Here is an 18,196-nt window from a genome sequence, read left to right as displayed (position 1 = left end):
AGGAATACTAATTTTTCCATATAAAAAAAATTATAAACAAATATTTGGTTATTTTGGAAAAATTATCATTAAATCTTTGGCTATTAGTAGACTCATAAATATTAGAGAGATGATAACCATTCGCTTTTTGTATCTTATACATTATTGTTCCATTATAATTATTAATTTTGTTTGATTTATTTGAAGGAGCAACCAAATAGTATGTACCTTAGAAGCAAAACCCACGCAAGCCTTACGTACACTGTGAATGTGAATCGGGATCCTCTCCGGATCTCGTCGTCTATAAATAAAAAACCATTACAGTACTAATGTAAACCTAACGCTCCGATATCTAAACGGCTTCAAAACCCTATTTCATTTTTTTATCAATGGCTAATGACGGACAAAAGACCAACTTAGACCCCGAGAAGCAAGCACTGCTGAATAAACACACCGAGAACCACTCCACCGCCGGGGAGATCGTCCGGGACATCATCATCGGCGTATCTGACGGTCTTACTGTGCCGTTTGCTCTCGCTGCGGGACTGTCCGGAGCCAATGCCACGTCATCTATCGTCCTCACTGCTGGCATCGCCGAAGTCGCAGCCGGTGCTATCTCCATGGGACTCGGCGGGTACTCTTTCGATTCAGCCATCCTTTGATATCACAGCTTGTTTGGTAATATTTTGATGCATTGGTATTTTATTGCGCAGATATCTGGCGGCAAAAAGTGAATCGGATCACTACGTGAGGGAGCTGAGGAGAGAACAAGAAGAAATTGTAAACGATCCTGATGCAGGTTTAATTTGGATTATTTTCCTCTTTTAATTTAATTATCAGTTAGTTTAAAAGTTTACCTTATATTATGGTTACCTCACGGATACTTCACTTTGGTGGCGTATCACACATTTGATACTTCGCTAGTTACGATACTCATCAGATACTCTCGAGTACCCATCAGATATGTATCAAGTCGACAAACACGTCTTTGACTTGATGGATACGTGTATCCCATATGAGGGTTACACGTATCATGTTTTTTGGATACTTTTATACTTTCAAATAAGAAATTAAAAAAGAGAAATTTAATAGGAGACAAAGCTTCAATTGAAATCTGATAAATATGAATAGCTTGCCTCTTATTGGAACTATGAATACAGCTCACACTTCTTCTATATATATATATATAAAACAAGGGAATTAGGTTTTCAACTTTTCTTCTCCAACAAATTAAATAAACTTGAATTCGGAGATGAAATCGAATTCCTTTGTTATCAAAATATGTTCTAAATTATATCATTTTCATTTATATATTTTTAACTGCCATATCTATGACGTATTGGATCTTACTTTTTAGAAAATTTTCATATCATTTTATTGTATTGTATCTCCGTATTCATAGTCAAGTTAATGGAGCGGTGTGCTCCGTTTTTGCCCTAAGTTGAAATCTGTTTTCTAATAGTTTATATTTTAAATTAGTTAAACTATTATTGCTTGTGTATATAGAGAGTGAAATTTGTTTTTGTTTATTATGGGGTAATTGCAGAGGCGGCAGAAGTGGAGGAGATATTGGCGGAGTATGGAATAGAGGCACATGATTATACACCTGTCGTGAATTCTCTAAGGAAGAAGCCCCAAGCATGGCTCGATTTCATGATGAAGTAAGTTACTTTGCTTAAATTCTGGAGTCATGCGTTAGCTCGGTTGGATAGAGTAATATTTCGTTTCTTTGTACTTTTTTAATATGATCTTAAAAAAATTTGGCTTATAATAAGTCAAATGTATATACTTAAGAAAACTTAAAATGATAGGAAGACATTTTTCTTTTTCTTCGGAGATTTGTTCATAAAAAGAGAGAAGAATATTTTGTGAAGTAGGTAAAGTGATGAGGGAATTGAAATTCTCGTCGAATCTTTGAGTTCAGAGTAGATATATTCGAAAATTCGGATCGTTTAAGAAAGAGAAAATTTGAACCGTTTAAAAGTTTTGTTTTGTATGAAGTGTGTGAAGTGATGGGCTAGTAGAGGCTGCACATTTAAATTGAAAATCTGGATTTCCGGATGTGTTGACTACGACACAAAAATATGAAAAGAATCTTAATTCGTGATGTGGATATTCTGTGAACTGCACGAGTCGGTGGGTGGGGGTATATTTTGTGTTAAGTGTAAGTGCTTAGTCAAAAGTTGGCTTCTCTTTAGAAACATGGACAAAACCCATGTGGTCATCCATCACATTCTGTCATTCACACCGTGAATGGATAAAAAGCACTTAAAATCTTTTGTTCATTGGTGTTGAAATTTTGAATATCACACACTTCTCAGGATAATTGTCTGCTATTCTGATAGGATATCAGTTGTTTTGATCTTTTAACTAATTAGAATTTTATTTCATATATAGCATACAGTTGTCTTTACTTAAAATAGTCGGGTTCTTTTTTGGACATGACGCTTCTTTATCGATATAATATCGATAAATTGTTGATAATATTGGTACAATGAACATGTTAAGAATAAAACATATTCACATATTACCGACACAATGATATCAATATAAACATTGACATTATTGATACCAAATTCGTTATGCACGGATTATTTCTGCATGTAAGAAACTTGGTGGGTTATTGATCACCAATGAAATTTTGGTAGTAGGTCATGTAGAATGTTACAGCTTTTGGTTTTGTGTCAAGTCTTTCGTTAGCTCCAAATATTTCATGTCATTTCATAACTTTTCATCTATTATAATTAACTTAACTTGAGTGATGATTCAGGTTTGAACTGGGATTGGAAAAGCCAGATCCAAGGAGAGCCTTGAACAGCGCCCTCACCATTGCCGTTGCTTACGTTTTGGGAGGAGCAGTACCCTTGTTTCCTTACGTCTTCTTTCCGAGGGCTAGGGAAGCTCTGGTTGCGTCAGTTGTCGTAACATTGCTGGCATTGCTGATATTTGGGTACGCCAAGGGCCGTTTCACCGATAACAAACCCTTCTCGAGTGCCTTCCAGACTGCGTTCATCGGAGCCATAGCATCCGCAACTGCGTTTGGCTTGGCAAAAGCCATCCATCCATGAACACATTTGTCCTACAAAATCATACGACACCCCGTCTTTTGTTAAGATTGTTTTACGTTCGTATGCTTCGCTTCATGTTTCATGTTTGTTAAGATTGTTTTATATTCATATGCTTCGCTTTCATGTTTGGAAATTTTGATGTTGCTCATTATTTTCGTTACAAGTTCATCCTGCGATCCTACTTACACTTTTTCATCGAAAGCTAATAAGAGTAGCACATAAAAACGTCGTAAATACCTAGGAAATAGGTGTTAATTTGTATTGCGAAAAATTGGAACAGCATTTGGTGTCCGCATGAATTTACAAGGTACAACATGGAAGCAGCGCAAAACTGCAGTGGCGCAGACAATTCTTCAACTCACTTTAACCAAGTAGCTATTATATTTGACGAAGAACACTCAAAATTAATATACAAGCAGAGCAAAACTGTTAAGTGATCATCCCAAGTTGTGCCAGCCTACGAAATTCTGTCAATAAGCAAAATCAAGAAGACGTAGGTCGATACAGTTTAGCGTACAGCAAGCAACAAATAACGTTACTTCAAATCTCCAGGTAGCCTCGATGAATGCAAAGATGATTTCCAACGACATTGTAAAAGAACAATGACACACATTATGATATGATACATGTGGAGGATAAGAACCAACTCACATTTGTTAAAACTGAGTTGTGGAAGGAAGATGGACCGAAAAGTGTCCACGATAAGCTGTCATTAGAGCCGACAGAAAAAACCTAAGTTACACAGAAGTTATCCTGCTACGTTCCTGATTTCGTTTCCATGTTAGAGTCAGAGGCCAAATGTCCCATGTGTTCAGTTATAAATTCCAAGTTTTGAGAGCTCTCCATATTAGCTCCATAAACTGTTGATTCCAATGCAAAGTTCTGAGATTTCTTCATTTGCTCGACCAAATAATCAAAATCGCGTGAATTGTCCAGATCAGATACTATTGGTTCCACCTCCATTCTAGTGTCAGCATGCTCTTCACCATTTTCCTTTGTGCCTTCAATATTTTCCAAGAAAGGACTAGCTAAAAGAAGCTGCTCCCATGCACCATTGTCAGATATATCCGGTAGGGTATATGGGTCGTGATTTTCTACAGGGCTTGACCTTTCATCCATTAGCATTTTCATGAAATCAGCATTCACAACAGAATCTTCCATTCCATCTAGATAAGCATCAGATTCCGGTTGTTTCTCTGAGCCTGAATTCGGTAGGAGTACATGCTTTGGGGCTTCAATCATCGGTGGTTGGTACCTCACTATCGCACCGTTAGAAACCACTGGTTTATCATCATCTACACACTGTTCTATCATATCACCAGCTTCAGCAATTCGCCAATTATTTTCTTTTGGCTGAAGAAGCTGAACCAGAAACCCAGGACTTTGCATGTCCATCACTAGAAACGACAGCATCTGCTGCTGATTCTTCTCCATTCCACAAAGGCGGTTCCTCAATAGGCGCAAGTTATTTTGCGAAGTTTCCTGGTGCTGCCTAAGCTTTGCCAATTCTTGCTTCAGAGCAACTTTATGAGTCTTCAGGTTCTCAATTTCCCTCCATAGACCATTTTCACTAATGTTTTCAGATGGCCTATCCGGACTTTGCTGTGATGCTTTTTTCTGATCTGTGCCCTGTGGATGTTTCCTCCTAGAAATATTCTTCAACAAAATTTTCTGACCTCGAATAAATCCTTCGTTTGCAAACACCCAACGATCTGAATCTATTTTTCTAAAGCCCTGAAATATTAAGATTCATTAATACTCGATATCGGTTGACAAATCAAGTAACAAAATATTTACAGTCATGCAGTTATACACAGAGGTGTTTATAGAGCACGTACAATGCATACATTTGAAGAGTAAAACAAGAAAAGCCATCTGACTATGTCTCACACTTCAGTCTATCACAGCTACATTACAAGTCTCACACTTCAGTCTATCACAGCTACATTACAAGCCAATCCATCTAAATAGGTGCCATTTTCTCAAATATATCCGAATTCAGTCAAGAAAGCATATATAGGAACTGCGATTGAAGCACAACCTTTTAATTAGATTGACAAAAAGAAGGGAAATGGATGAAGCTTGGGAAACAGAACGATCACATCTTAGACAGATCGTTTCGAGTGCCTCTTAAATTTTTAACCACAGAAAACTTTCAATTCCTTCAACTTGAAAGAAATCCAAAAAAAATGCAAAACTCCCAACATTAGCAATACTTGCAAGATAGACACTTCACAGATGAAGGGTAACATTGAACAAACGAATCGAGCATGATTTCACAGTCGAAACGAAATAGAGCTAACTTGATCGTATCCGCAGGAAAGAAAATTGGCTTCTGAAAGTGAAACCTCGTCTTGTTTACAATTTACAAACGTGCAATAATTTTATATTGGCAAAAAAACAACAACGACAACAACAACAAACAATTAACAAACAAACAAGTCTGCAAAAACCCCAACACAAATATCAGCACAATTCCAAAAGCCAACAAAACAAAGAGAAAAACCCCATGAATGCATAACCGAGACAAAATAACTTTGCCCAGTTAATCAAAAGGTAAGAAAACAAATAACTCACATAGATATTGAGCTGTCTCATGAAGCTAGAAAAGTTACTGTGCTTGAAGTACTTGGGCAGCATTGAAATCGAGAACTGGGCCATGTCCAATATAGCAAAGCTGTCGCCGGTTTTACTCCACGAGATTATGGAGTCGGTGTCCTTATCATCCACCATCTCGTAGCATTTTCTGAGAAACGGAGCCACCGACCCCGCCGGCCCCGACCCATCTCCTCCGCCCTTCTCCACCGATTTCACCATGTTCAAGAAAACCAAGATTTTGAACTTGAATTCTATTTGGGATTTGGGTTTTCGAAAAAACCCAGGAGGAGTTCAGTGGAATTGGATGGAAAGTGGTAATGTTTTGACGACCGAGTTTCGATCTTTGCTTCTTTGAGTTGCCGTGTTGACGGGGTTATATGGTCTCTGGGACTTTATGAATTTGAAAGACAAACTGGACTTTCTCTCCGGTTTCTGTGTAGTGCGGTCGAATGCTTTTTATGTGTGTACGAGGATCGCCTCCGGATCCTTTTTACAGAGATTTTATAATCGTGTCTATTTATCGTAAATTGTATAATTAAAAATTATTTTAAATGTTTAAAATTAAATACAAATAGTAGCTAATGAAAATTAACCACATAATTTATGATAAATAAACACAATTAAAATGATCATTTGAATTCTCACAAAAGGATTCCTAAGAAGATTCTCATTTTTTATGTATAACTGTCTCGTGTGTTGTGACCACTAAGATGTTGTGGAAAGTATAAAATGGGCCGAGTCCAGCCCCGATCAAGTGATGTTCTCTTTTTCTTTTCAAGGGTCCAGTTGTGCACTCTATTACATTTTTTTGTTCTAAGATCCCCATTCTTGTTTGGGTTTCTACTTAAGATTGATGGAGTGGTAAATAGTTGGATTATGTTATTCCTTTAGTTGATTATTATCGTTGAATGAAGATTAATAATCTTTGATATGAACTTTATTTATTCTAATTATTACTATAATTCGAGTATTCAAAGGTTTACAGTTCAACACATTGCCTTATAGGAAAAGGTGGTGTTATCCACACACTTCTCTCAATTTTTAACTTTCGGATAGCATGAATTGAAGAAGATTAATGAACAAAATACTAACAATCATGTTTGGTAAGTAAAAAAATAATGTGTGAATAGCACTACCTATAACACATACTTTAATCTCATGCATGGGAGAAACATTCTTAACACGAATACTTTAATCTCATGCATGGGAGAAACATTCTTAACACGAATACTTTAATCTCATGCATGGGAGAAACATTCTTAACTTATCAAGTAATAGAGACACAACATCAGTTAACATGAGTAGTTCATCATCAGTCAAATTAACGTAGCTAGCCTCTCTCTCTCTCTACATGTTCTTATTCCTCGGCTGAAACGCAGACGATACAGCCAGGTCGCCGCCGGCCGGCCGGGTGGTTAATGGTTTTTTTTGGAACCACTGAGGTCCTCAAGTTGAGCATACATAGCAGTGATAAAAGATGTCATTTCCTTCATGGGATCCGCCATGGCTTCTTTGAGCTTGTTTAGACCGTTGCAGTACGCTTCCTGCCAATAATTATTATATATATCAGATAAGCTAACTTTGATCAATAATTCGTATAGCACACACAAAATTGATGCACTTTCTAGAAAATAATGGTATATATACCATGAACTGATCAAGGTCTGAAGAATTGGGATCGCTGCTGGTGGCGTCCTTGATGAGTTGCTTGGCATTGACAATGTTATTGTCCGTTGTAGTAGTGCTTTTATCATCGATTTGATCTCCAATTTCACCCAAACCCACCTGACAATATTGACATCGATATTGGTGAGCTACCAGAGAGAGAGAGAGAGAGAGAGAGAGAGAGAGAGAGAGAGTGAGTGTGTGTTGCATGCGGTCCATCCATTAACCTGGCAACCACTTGATTAGCATGTGTGTCTAAATTATACCTTAATTATAACTATCCGGCCTAACCCATCTGCCCACAGTAATTACATGCAAAATGGACAATCCTTTTGGAACTTCCATATCTTTGATTTGATCATCATATTGTGAAGATATATTTTTATTATTATTTTTTCAGGTATATCTTCTCGTGATTCATCCTTTTAGGACTTCCACATCTTTGATTTGACCATCATATTGTGAAGATATTTTTTTTGTTTTTTAAGGTGAATTATATCTTTCTAACAATCACAAATAAACTGTACAAGGGAAACTGAAAAAGGACTGATATACATATATATGTATATAATTTTTCCATATATATACCTTCAAACAGTCGGTGTGATTCTCCAGCAACAGCCCATACAATGGATGGCCTGCAATCCTCTTCTTTAGAACCTCCTCCTCCTCCACTATATCACCTTCACCTTTTTCTCTAGTGCTGCGCACCTTAACAACACCATTATTCTCTTCATGCTCACCACTGTAAATCTCCTCCATCTCTCTCTCTCTCTCTCTGTAAAACACAACAGACAGAAGAGATAGCTAGCCAGCCAACCCTTAGAACTTGGTCAACTATTAACCAAATATATGAATATATAAGAAGCAATAACTACTGTAGTCGCGGACGTGCTTTCTGATTCTGCCGTGGTAATTTTCGAATCAAATCAACTATTTGTTTGCATGGATACGCAATCGTGCATGCATAAATCATGATAAAAGTTGGGAGAGGCGCACGGACTCTGGCACTTGCGCTTTCTCTGGAATCATCTTTTAAGTACGTAGTTATGCCGGCCCAGAAGGAAATCTATCGAGCTTACTCTGCGATCATTTTCTAATTAAGTACGTACTTACGCCCGCCGGGCCAGAAGGAAATCTTTCGATCTTTTTCGAACATATTTTTTTCCCTGCAATCTTTTAACGTAGGCCCCAGAAGGAAAGTCGATCGAGCTTTCTCTGCAATCATCTTTTTTTCTCTCCATTCTTACAAGTACTTATGCCCCAGAAGGGAAAATGATCTTAATTTCGAGGTTTCATTAATTATTTAATCTCTCTTTTGTCTCCCTCACTCATCGATATCCCAACACTCTGCTATATACTGTTACACCTTTGAGTTTTCTACTTTGTTGCGTCACTCATTGACCAAATACAAGTACAAGTACTCAGAGAGAAAGATATGTGATTGGGGATTTTATAGTATTCAGGATTATTGAATATTCTATAAATTTTAATTATTAGATTTTTTTTTTTCTTAAAAAACACAAAAATAAAAATTTAACGTTACGAAAATTCAGAGCATATATACTCCGGAACACTTGTTAATTTTTATATAGGATGTGATCATAGACGAAGGCACCTTTACTAGCTAATTAGTTAGGGTTTGATGCTTTTTTTTTATTTGTTTCTTTTGGTTAAAGAGGCCTCGATGCATTAACTATATATATGTTCTTGTCTAATTAATTAAGTTGCTATAATACAATTTTCTTAGTCCGCATAGTTAGAAGTTATACATTCATTGCAGAAAAAACAAAATAAGTGATGATCTACTGCCACTTTCTTTTAATTGAATGAAGATTTTGGATTCAAGCCTGTTGAAATAGGTATGTAACTGAATCACAGTTATGATATTATCAACAGACTTTTAGCAATTGATTGTATATGGATAAACCACTTGGGTTGAAGGTGGCAATGGTGATGAGCAAGGGCAGTTAGAACGTAGAGGTGTTAAATCAATCTATTGGTTGTTAACGGATATCTATTAAGACTCATTTAGTTCGATTTCACCTTACACTGTCATAACCATTACTAATCTTACCTCTATATTATGGTGATATATATCAAATTAAATAGGTCTTAACAATACTAATTAATAACTCAAGGTTGATTTGCCACCTCTAGGGGCAGGTTTAGGATTTTATATGGAGGTGAGCCAATATTTTTCTTGTGTTGGAGCATGGAGAGTAAATGAAATTTTAGATGGGCAACACCTCCACTTATATATGCATGACACATTGACGTTTTGAGAAAGTGAGGATAAAGTCCCACATCGGTGAGGGACCAAACCATGCAATGCAAGGGCTTATAAAAAGTTAATTACTCCTCATATTATCAATTAACTTTATGGTAGAAGCCCTAGCTTCTTCAGACATCACGATCGAAATTGTGTTGCACACTAATCATATGATTGGAGGACATGGAAGCTGGGCTAGGCTTGCTATTTGGATATGAATATCAGTGGAATAGGTAGTATATACTTTTAAGCTTTTAACAAATGTAAATTTTGGAAAAGATTATGGCCCTTTGGGGCAACAGATGAAGTATTCTCTGTTTGTTTCCCCAAGCATTAATGATTAGTCGAGGCTTCTTTACTCACATTGTTCATGGTTATTTACTTGGTTTGGTTGCATAGGTGTAAAAACTTTCCTTCGTATGAATTGCGAACTTTTGCCCTTTGGTATATCCTGATTCCTGATATGTCTATCACGACAGAATACATTTGAAAGTGTTTTATGAAGCATCCTGTGATAAATTCCTGACCAACTTCATATCTAATAAAATAAATAAATATAAGAGGCATCGTCTACTATATGGATTCATGTGAAGCACGAAGTTTGAAACAAAGGGACCTACTGTTATACGCAATGCATATGTTGACTCAGATTGTTGAACTGGAATTACAATATCTCGATTAGCTGTAACATTCTCGTGTATATGCAGGGTGTAAACAAGGGACTTGTAGCGAAACGTCTACTTTCCTCCATACAAGATAGGAAAATGTCACCAGATTTTGTTCCCTGCATAGAGGATGATCGATCTGATGAAGACATGTTTGAGGTAATTACAAGCTCCATATCAGGCCCATCCATCGCTCCCAGAGCATAAGTATTTGCGTGCAGAGTCTGCCAAAAACCCAGCAAAGCCAAGTATTATCTGGATGATGCCGCGAAGATTGTAAGGTTGATGAACGGATTGGCATGTGTCACTGAGAAAACTGTACCTCTGTAAGTTTACCAACGACGAAGATAGGGGCGTTGTCCCATTTTCTCTGTTTGTAACTGCCACAACGAAGGCCGCGCAGTGTATTACACATTGTTTCTGTTTAATTCCTTGCTTCTTTGGTTCATCATGTAAAAACTATGTGGTGTTAAGAGAAGCTATGCAATCGGATATTTTTTTTTTTCGCATTTTTTGTTGTAAATCTGCGAATGTGTTTGTCCATGAAGTCCGAGCTTGTTTTACCGCAGTTGATAATAGTCTTTAACGAGGGAAATCTCTCATTCATGTCCACTGCCTCGGATACAATCTTTGTTTTGGAAGTCCAAATTTTGTTGTCTGATTTGGTTTCACTTGGCAGATTGATGTCGTTTGATAATACCGGGCCCTTTCGGTGCCTTTGTTAGAAATTTGTTTTGGTGTGACCGTTATGTCAAGTCTTAGTATTTGAGGTTATGTTATCTACGCTGGGTAGTGGGTAATGTTATTACAGCGGTATTCTAAACTTATAATGTATTTTCACTATATCCTATGACAGTGCATCATTGGCTTTGGCTTATAATGTATTTTCACTATATCCTATGACAGTGCATCATTGGCTTTGGCTTATAATGTATTTTCACTATATCCTATGACAGTGCATCATTGGCTTTGGATCCACCAGTGGCGCAGTCGGTGATGCCGGTGAGTATACCCAAGCGACCATTTCCGGTGCTAATGGGGCATATTGTGCTTTTCTTGATAACTCGGCAGAATTCGTACATTATGTTGTCTTGTATGGTGTGGTTCTTTACATTTGTTCTATAGTGGAATAATAATCCCGGCAGTCAATGATCCTCGTTTTCTGTCGTGCTTGTTGTTTGATTGCTAAGCGTGTTCTGTTACTGTCATATTTTCTTGGATCTTCACCTATATCTATGGCTAATGGGGTTCTTGTTCTTCTGTTCTGCTTTTCTCATTTTTCCTAAATTCCATGCCTAGCCAACAGAGAGTACTGTAGCCAAATACTGTTGATACTACTAAAAAGTTGGAGTAAACTTGATCTACGTCTAATTTTGTGAATCGTTCTCGGGGTTTAGGGTTTAGCCCACCTTATTGGGTTAGGTATATTCACTGGTCATCTGCTTCAGCTTTTTATATTATCTTTTATCAAATTGTGATAAATGTCATCCCTTATTTATAGCTTTATCGTTTACTCAATTTTAGGACAAAATCTAAAAATTAAATATTATTACTTCTTTTTATGCTCCTAATTCGTATCTCAATTTTTTCTTCTACCTCCATCACAAGTTAACTGTGTTAACTAACACAATCTAATTTGTAGGTACTATGTATATCAGCATATCTACTAGTATGTGTTGTAGTCGTTTTAGATTAAGAATGTGATTGTATAAATCCTAGTAGTTAATATCCTATTAGAGTTGAAATCCTATTAGGGTAAGGGATTAACTTTTCCTGCTACTCTGAATAAAGACACAATGGGGTGGAAAAGAACACACCTCACAATTACACATCTCTCTCTACTCTCACTATGTGCCGCACCTCCCTCTCTCTAGCCTCCATAATTGTTCAGTAAATTATGCCTACAACAAGTTATCAACACGCTCTTAACGCTGCGCTAAAGAGAGTTTATTCTTCAATTAGGGGAGTATTATGTTTTAATCATTCTTTTTATGATTAATTTATTATTTTATTGAATTGATCTAAAGGTTATTGATTCAATTTAATTTTTCTGTGTTGAAAGTGATGCAACGCATTGGAGATGCAATTCTGACTTTTCGAGAAAGATCTTCTACAAATTCAAGGGCTTTTGTTATTTTCTGTCAATCAGGTACGCTTAAAATAAGGGAAGATATTTGAAACGACCATGAAGCATGAAAACATTTCCCATGATGCATGAACCCCCTAAGTTTATATTTTCTTTCCGATATATATTGTATATGTTGCATATATTTGTCAATATATACACACACACACACACACATTTCATGCATTACGCAATTTTTGCTATGTGAAATTTGTGAGTCAAAGCATCGAAATAAATTAGAAGAAAATTTTTGGTTTTTCCAAACCCTAAAATTTGTTAGACAAAAAAAAAAAAAAAAAAAAAAAAAAAAAAAGGTATAAAAGGGGAAAAATCAAGCCGAAGCCTAGCCGAGCCAGCAGCTCAGGCCCGCTTCCTCTAGACCACAACAACCCCCTGGGCTTTGCTACAAGTGTGCGAGACCACCAGGCATTCGGCCTAGGATGTTTTTGCGAGCTGGGCCTGTAGCCCTCAACTCACACCAGAAGCCAACAACAACCTTGTTGGGCTTCGTCATCCGTTCAGCCTAACTTCAACAACACACGCTGTTGGGCTTCTTTCACGCCAGTCCAAAGCCAGCAGCTTAACGCTGCTGGGCTCCACCCTTCTCCCATGGGTTCGCTAAACCTGCAGCCATTTTGGACTGTACAGTAGCCGTGGCCCACCCCCTGCAGCCGGTCTGAAGCTGGGTTTTTTCTCCAAAGCCCACACCAGCTCACGGTTAGGGAACCAGCAGCATGGGCTGTGTTTTTTTTTTTCACGGACCAAGTCCAATTTGGGTATCTCTTTTAATTTGGCTCGTAATGCAGCTTAGGCAGTGGTTGCCCACCTGAGCCCTATTTGGGCCTAATTTATTTGTGTGGCCTACAACCAACATTAAATGATAAATGGGCTTAGATAAATTTTATTTTGCTTTTACGATCTATCCCAGATGGTCCTGATCTATTGAATTAATTAAAAGTGACCTGCAGTCCATTCATTTGATAATTAATTCAAAATTATTGACCTAAATATTACTTTTGGACATTAACGATTCAATAATTTATTTCTTTTCCATTAACCGTTGACATCCTTTTGTAGTCCCGAAGTGCTGACACTTGAGTTCTCGAAACAGCTCAAATCCACTACACTTAAATCAGCATATTGCATTCTGTGTTCTTACAAGAACCTCTCTTTTATGAACTAAATGTTCATAAAAACCTATAGTTTCAAATTAGTGCCTTTGAAACTCGAAATTTTCATAAAACAAATACACCCATGAAAACTTGACATTTTTCATCAAAAACCATGTCTTAGAACTCGAATGTTCTAACTTTGATGCTTATGGATGATTTATTCCCATAGCAATAATCACAAATCTTGTTCCCTTCAATTCAATGGATTGTCAAACCATCACAAGTTCGATTTTCTTGATTTGGATGTTTCCAACATAAACCACTTTATGTGGGTACAAGTCATGAATCTCCACTTGACTACCATTGTAGCCAACAATGACTTGGAATAGCTGAATAAGCCTCTGCCATGATCTTCATTTGAAGACTTATGCCCAAAGCATTGCAAACGAAAATACCTCCCGAATAAGGATTCTATGGCTATTTGGCTCACTTCTACAGACTGTCTAATCATGAAAGATATTGCCTGAAGCACACCATGATTACGTCCATGAATGAGTACAATTTTGAAGTTTATAAATCCGATCAAATTTTGACTAGAGAATACTTTTCTTATCCTTCCATGTTTCTACCTCGCTCATGAAGTAGCAATGTAGACAACGGAAGTTTACCAAATTCTCAGATCTGATTACCACCATAAACTTGAAAGAAAGGTATAGACTCAGTTTGCCTAGAGTCTACCGAATGGCTCAACCCAGTTTGCCCAAAGCTTATCGAATGATGGTGCCTTGCTTCACAAAGGTGCATCGAACAACACTTCTCTGCTTCAGCAGAGACTTACCAAATAGACCCCTATAGCTTCGGTTGAAGCCTATTGAACCCAATTATGGGTCTGTCTCTCTCACAATCCAATTTCGAGTTTGTTTTTACAGCACATGGTAGAATCAGGGCCTGCCAAGGTGTGGCATCATGCCTGAAGCGTGATCCTTGGCACTTAAGACCTAAAACTTCAAGAATAAGGGATATTGTTCCCGAACCTCAACCATACATAATCTACTTCCGTCTTGATTGAATAGATCATTGGTTATGTACCTATTTATGCCCCTACCAATGTTGTTGAGGAGTACCATTCTCGTAGTCAATATGTGAGATTGATTTTGCTACACTGAACACCGTTGGAAGAGCATAATTTTGACATAAATGGCCTTGTTAGCTGAATCCCCTTAGTCACCTTGGTTTACTTAGTGAACATTTTTCCATGTTATTGGATTCAAGTTTGGTGTTTTTTTTTGTTATGGATAATCTTATTGATATTGTCCTCGAATACAAGTTAATTGAATCATATTTCTTGTGTAAATGTGACCGAATTTAATTAAACATGTGATTACATGGGAAACTTAGCTGTTTGGATGAATGAGATACTACGCACACTGACTTTATACCTAAATCACATCTCTGGCAACGACTTCAAGTCTATCCAACCTGATTAAGAGCATTGGCACGCTCATCGTTGTATGAATGGTACTGAATTACCATGTCAGAGACCTTATACTCTATCTGTTCTGGAATAATGTTGTTGAGTTTTCTTAAGGATATTCGAGATGACAATGACTATGAATGAAACCACTAAAAAAAATAGAGTGAAATATCTTTGCACCACCTCCAAAAATGAGCCTAAAGTTTTGATTTGGGCCTAATAAGTTGTATCCTAACTGGAAACGCACCATATATGGATGGCCTGGAACCTGGTGATTGAGCAGTTTACTTGCTTTTGCATAACCATTTAGGACACTTAGGTTGAACAATGATGCTACAACGTATCTCTTTGCTCGAAGTAAGGATCTTGTGCCTATAAGCACACTTTGCCAAGCCTGCTTATTAGGAAAATTGATTTTCTATATCATTCCTCACAAAGATACGAAATCACCCCTTTTCACAATGGATTCAAGGGAATACTAGCCACATGTTTGTCCACACACATTGTTGATAAACATCCTGGGCGATTAAGGGTTCACCGCCCTATTTATCCCTTAAAGACTGGATAATGCTGGAGAGTTTATATCGAAAGTTTTCAATAAAGTATTGCATGTATTTTAGGTTTGTAATTGAACAACGAATTCCCATGTTCACCCTAAATAGCCTCGCCTAGCGATCATAAAGCGCAATTTAAATGATTGCCCAGACTTTGGAAAACGTACCAAGTTTTAAGTTTCTGCCTAAGGCTGTGCAATCTTGTACGCAGCTATGTTGGCCTGCCTTGAGGCCCATTGCCACCTAACCTATTCGACGTTACAGTTGGTTACTGGGTACGAACTTGATGTTTTTCATATTTACACATTTAGATGTCCATTCTATGTGCCAAGTTGCGCCATCACAACGTACCAATATGGGTCATCAAAGAAGGATGTGAATCTTTGTCAATTATGATTCTCCTTTACACTAACTCTCTTAGAGCCCTTGCATGCGATCTTTTTACCCTTCATTTACGGGTTGTCACTTTAATGACAACCCGCCGTTAGGAAGAGATAAGAACGTCAATGTTTTTGTAGAACGACGTGAATTGGCGTGGACGTTGCCCACTATGTCTCATCTTGATCCCCGTACCGCACAAGTGTGATAAACAATGTGATGACTTCTAGCTTTCAGAATGTTGCTCCATATGCATTCCTTTGATCTAGCTAAAGTGACGATATCATATACCAGCTGTGAACATGCCTACAAGGATAGATGTACTTAACGGACGTCGAGTCAACATCTTCCAAAACGTGGCTGTGCGGATTTACCAAGTTAATTTAGGATTATGTTTCCTATTTTATTTCAATTTATTAGGTTTCCTAGTTTTATTCTAAGACCTTTTACTAGGAGGATTTTATTTAGAGTAGTATAAATAAGCCTTTTTTGTGACATCCCACATCGCCCAGGGGAGTGATCATTAAATGTATATTCCCATCCCTACCTAGCGCAAGGCCTTTTGAGAGCTTACTGGCTTCGGAGTTCATTGGAACTCCAAAGTTAAGCGAGAAGGGGGCTAGAGCAATCCCATGATGGGTGACCCATCGGGAAGTTGCTCATGAGTTCCCAGAAACAAAACCGTGAGGGCGTGGTCGGGGCCCAAAACGGACAATATCGTGCTACGGTGGTGGAGCGGGCCTGGGAAGTGATCCGCCCCGGGCCGAGATGTGACACTTTTTGGGCTAGCCGTAGAGTGGAACGCACACACTATTTGGAGAATTGTTTTTGACAATTTAAGTTTATTTTCAAGGTGTTTTATATCCATGTTTTTAATAATATTTTGTTTTATGATTATTTGTAACTAATTTTCGTTTGCTAGGGCAATGCCTGAGCTTTAGCAAGAATATGTAGTTCTTTTTTAATTTTCTTATGTTATTATGCATGCATACTTTGAATATTAATCACTGTGCTTTAAACTATCTATCTGTCTTAATGATTCGCGACAATTAGGATATTTAGAAAAGTAATTTGATGCAATTTTGGCGGAGGGTTGTCCCTAAAATTGACCAAGGCTTCTTGTGGTTAATATGTGTAGCTACTTAGGATGGACGACACGTCTTAAGAGTTATATGATTTTTCAAAAGGTTTTCACAAAACTTAATGAGTCTTGCATGTTCACATTCGATTTGGACATCACAGACGGGTTGCATGTTAGATATATGTTCTATGTTGGAGGTTCCAAGTAGGATATATTTTAGGAAAACCTAACCTTCAAAATATGCATACGTAATTCGTAAGAAATTAGAAGAACTAAGTAGGATTGTTAGGGGGGACAATGGAACTCTAGTGCTTTTCCAAATTTATTTCTCAAAACCTTTTCTTTTTTATTTGATTTATTCTTAATTGGTTACTAGTTGTTTTTCCTAAATTATTTTTATTAAATTCGTTTTTATTACATTTAAATTCAAAATCAACCTTTTCCAATGTTTGTTTTCAAATAATTAGTCAAGAATTAGTATAAATACATATTATACTACAACTACCTTGTTTTCTTACAAGTATTTTTAAGTGTTTTTATCCCTACTTTTGCAGGTGGTAAAAATCCCTATCACTAACCTCGCAAAAATAAAAAATAAAAAACAAAAAGGAAGCATTCGTACAAATTGATTCCAACGAACCCTAGGAAGTGAATTGACAAAATATCCTTTCACATAAGGGGAGCATGACATGTTTTAACAGAAAAATGGATGAAAATTAACGTATATGGTAGATTCTAACAGTTAAGAAATTTTAAATTGAAAGTTCAGGTGGTATTGGAGTAGATAGAGAAAAACTTAGCTACTTTATGTGTTATTATACATTCACAAGGGGAGACGAAATTTTTTTTTTGAGAAGTAAGGGGAGATGATATTTTGATCTATACAAAAGGGTCCTGGAATGATTGACCAAGTACACAAAGTTTCTATCACTTGGTCGTCTTCACACTTCACACCCTCCTTGTGAACACTGACTGATGCCAAGAAGGTTGACGTCCAGGACTCAATTTTTGTACGAACCAATAATATCTACTAAATCTTTTAAAAACGATTTCATACAAAGTGAAAAGTAGAAAAAATGGTTAACATTATTAAGTTATTGGAATAGATACACACCAACTTTATCAAAGTCCCGCGTCATATAATTTTCCAGACCACATACATCAGTCAGGTCAAGTGTAAGTTTTATTTGTATATTTAGGTCAAAAGTGTAGAATTATTGTTAGA

The 18,196-nt window shown here is 37.1% G+C and overlaps 3 protein-coding genes across 3 annotated transcripts; 1 reads left to right on the top strand and 2 right to left on the bottom strand.

Annotated features, from left to right (window-relative positions):
• The first annotated feature begins 368 nt into the window (after positions 1–368).
• On the top strand, positions 369–3,047 carry LOC137736589 (vacuolar iron transporter 1-like). The gene is made up of 4 exons (XM_068475832.1): positions 369–613; positions 693–778; positions 1,526–1,640; positions 2,750–3,047. Exons 1-4 carry the CDS (start codon positions 369–371, stop codon positions 3,045–3,047), a joined length of 744 nt encoding a protein of 247 aa, XP_068331933.1.
• A 210-nt stretch (positions 3,048–3,257) lies between these two features.
• LOC137738245 (heat stress transcription factor A-8-like) lies at positions 3,258–5,998 on the bottom strand. The gene is made up of 2 exons (XM_068477875.1): positions 5,625–5,998; positions 3,258–4,781 (listed from the first exon to the last, which is right to left on the bottom strand). Exons 1-2 carry the CDS (start codon positions 5,862–5,864, stop codon positions 3,804–3,806), a joined length of 1,218 nt encoding a protein of 405 aa, XP_068333976.1. The 5' UTR covers positions 5,865–5,998; the 3' UTR covers positions 3,258–3,803.
• Positions 5,999–7,060: 1,062 nt separating this feature from the next.
• On the bottom strand, positions 7,061–8,072 carry LOC137736397 (homeobox protein rough sheath 1). The gene is made up of 3 exons (XM_068475673.1): positions 7,899–8,072; positions 7,293–7,430; positions 7,061–7,189 (listed from the first exon to the last, which is right to left on the bottom strand). The coding sequence occupies exons 1-3, from the start codon at positions 8,070–8,072 to the stop codon at positions 7,061–7,063; spliced, it is 441 nt and encodes a 146-aa protein (XP_068331774.1).
• Between the last annotated feature and the right edge of the window lie 10,124 nt (positions 8,073–18,196).

The sequence above is a fragment of the Pyrus communis genome, chromosome 6, assembly GCF_963583255.1.
Source record: "Pyrus communis chromosome 6, drPyrComm1.1, whole genome shotgun sequence".
NCBI classification, from domain to species: Eukaryota; Viridiplantae; Streptophyta; class Magnoliopsida; order Rosales; family Rosaceae; genus Pyrus; species Pyrus communis.
Note: the sequence above shows the minus strand (reverse complement) of the source record. Positions and strands in the feature narration are given on the sequence as shown.

Bases quoted from the DNA above. Each gene is read 5' to 3' on its own strand.
- LOC137736589 (XM_068475832.1), top strand. From the start codon at position 369: ATGGCTAATGACGGACAAAAGACCAACTTAGACCCCGAGAAGCAAGCA. The intron at 779-1,525 runs GTTTAATTTGGA...GGGTAATTGCAG, and splicing joins TGTAAACGATCCTGATGCAG to AGGCGGCAGAAGTGGAGGAG. The intron at 1,641-2,749 runs GTAAGTTACTTT...GTGATGATTCAG, and splicing joins TGGCTCGATTTCATGATGAA to GTTTGAACTGGGATTGGAAA.
- LOC137738245 (XM_068477875.1), bottom strand. From the start codon at position 5,864: ATGGTGAAATCGGTGGAGAAGGGCGGAGGAGATGGGTCGGGGCCGGCG. The intron at 4,782-5,624 runs GTGAGTTATTTG...TTAATATTTCAG, and splicing joins TGAGACAGCTCAATATCTAT to GGCTTTAGAAAAATAGATTC.
- LOC137736397 (XM_068475673.1), bottom strand. From the start codon at position 8,072: ATGGAGGAGATTTACAGTGGTGAGCATGAAGAGAATAATGGTGTTGTT. The intron at 7,431-7,898 runs GTATATATATGG...CAATATTGTCAG, and splicing joins ATCACACCGACTGTTTGAAG to GTGGGTTTGGGTGAAATTGG. The intron at 7,190-7,292 runs GTATATATACCA...AATTATTGGCAG, and splicing joins CAGACCTTGATCAGTTCATG to GAAGCGTACTGCAACGGTCT.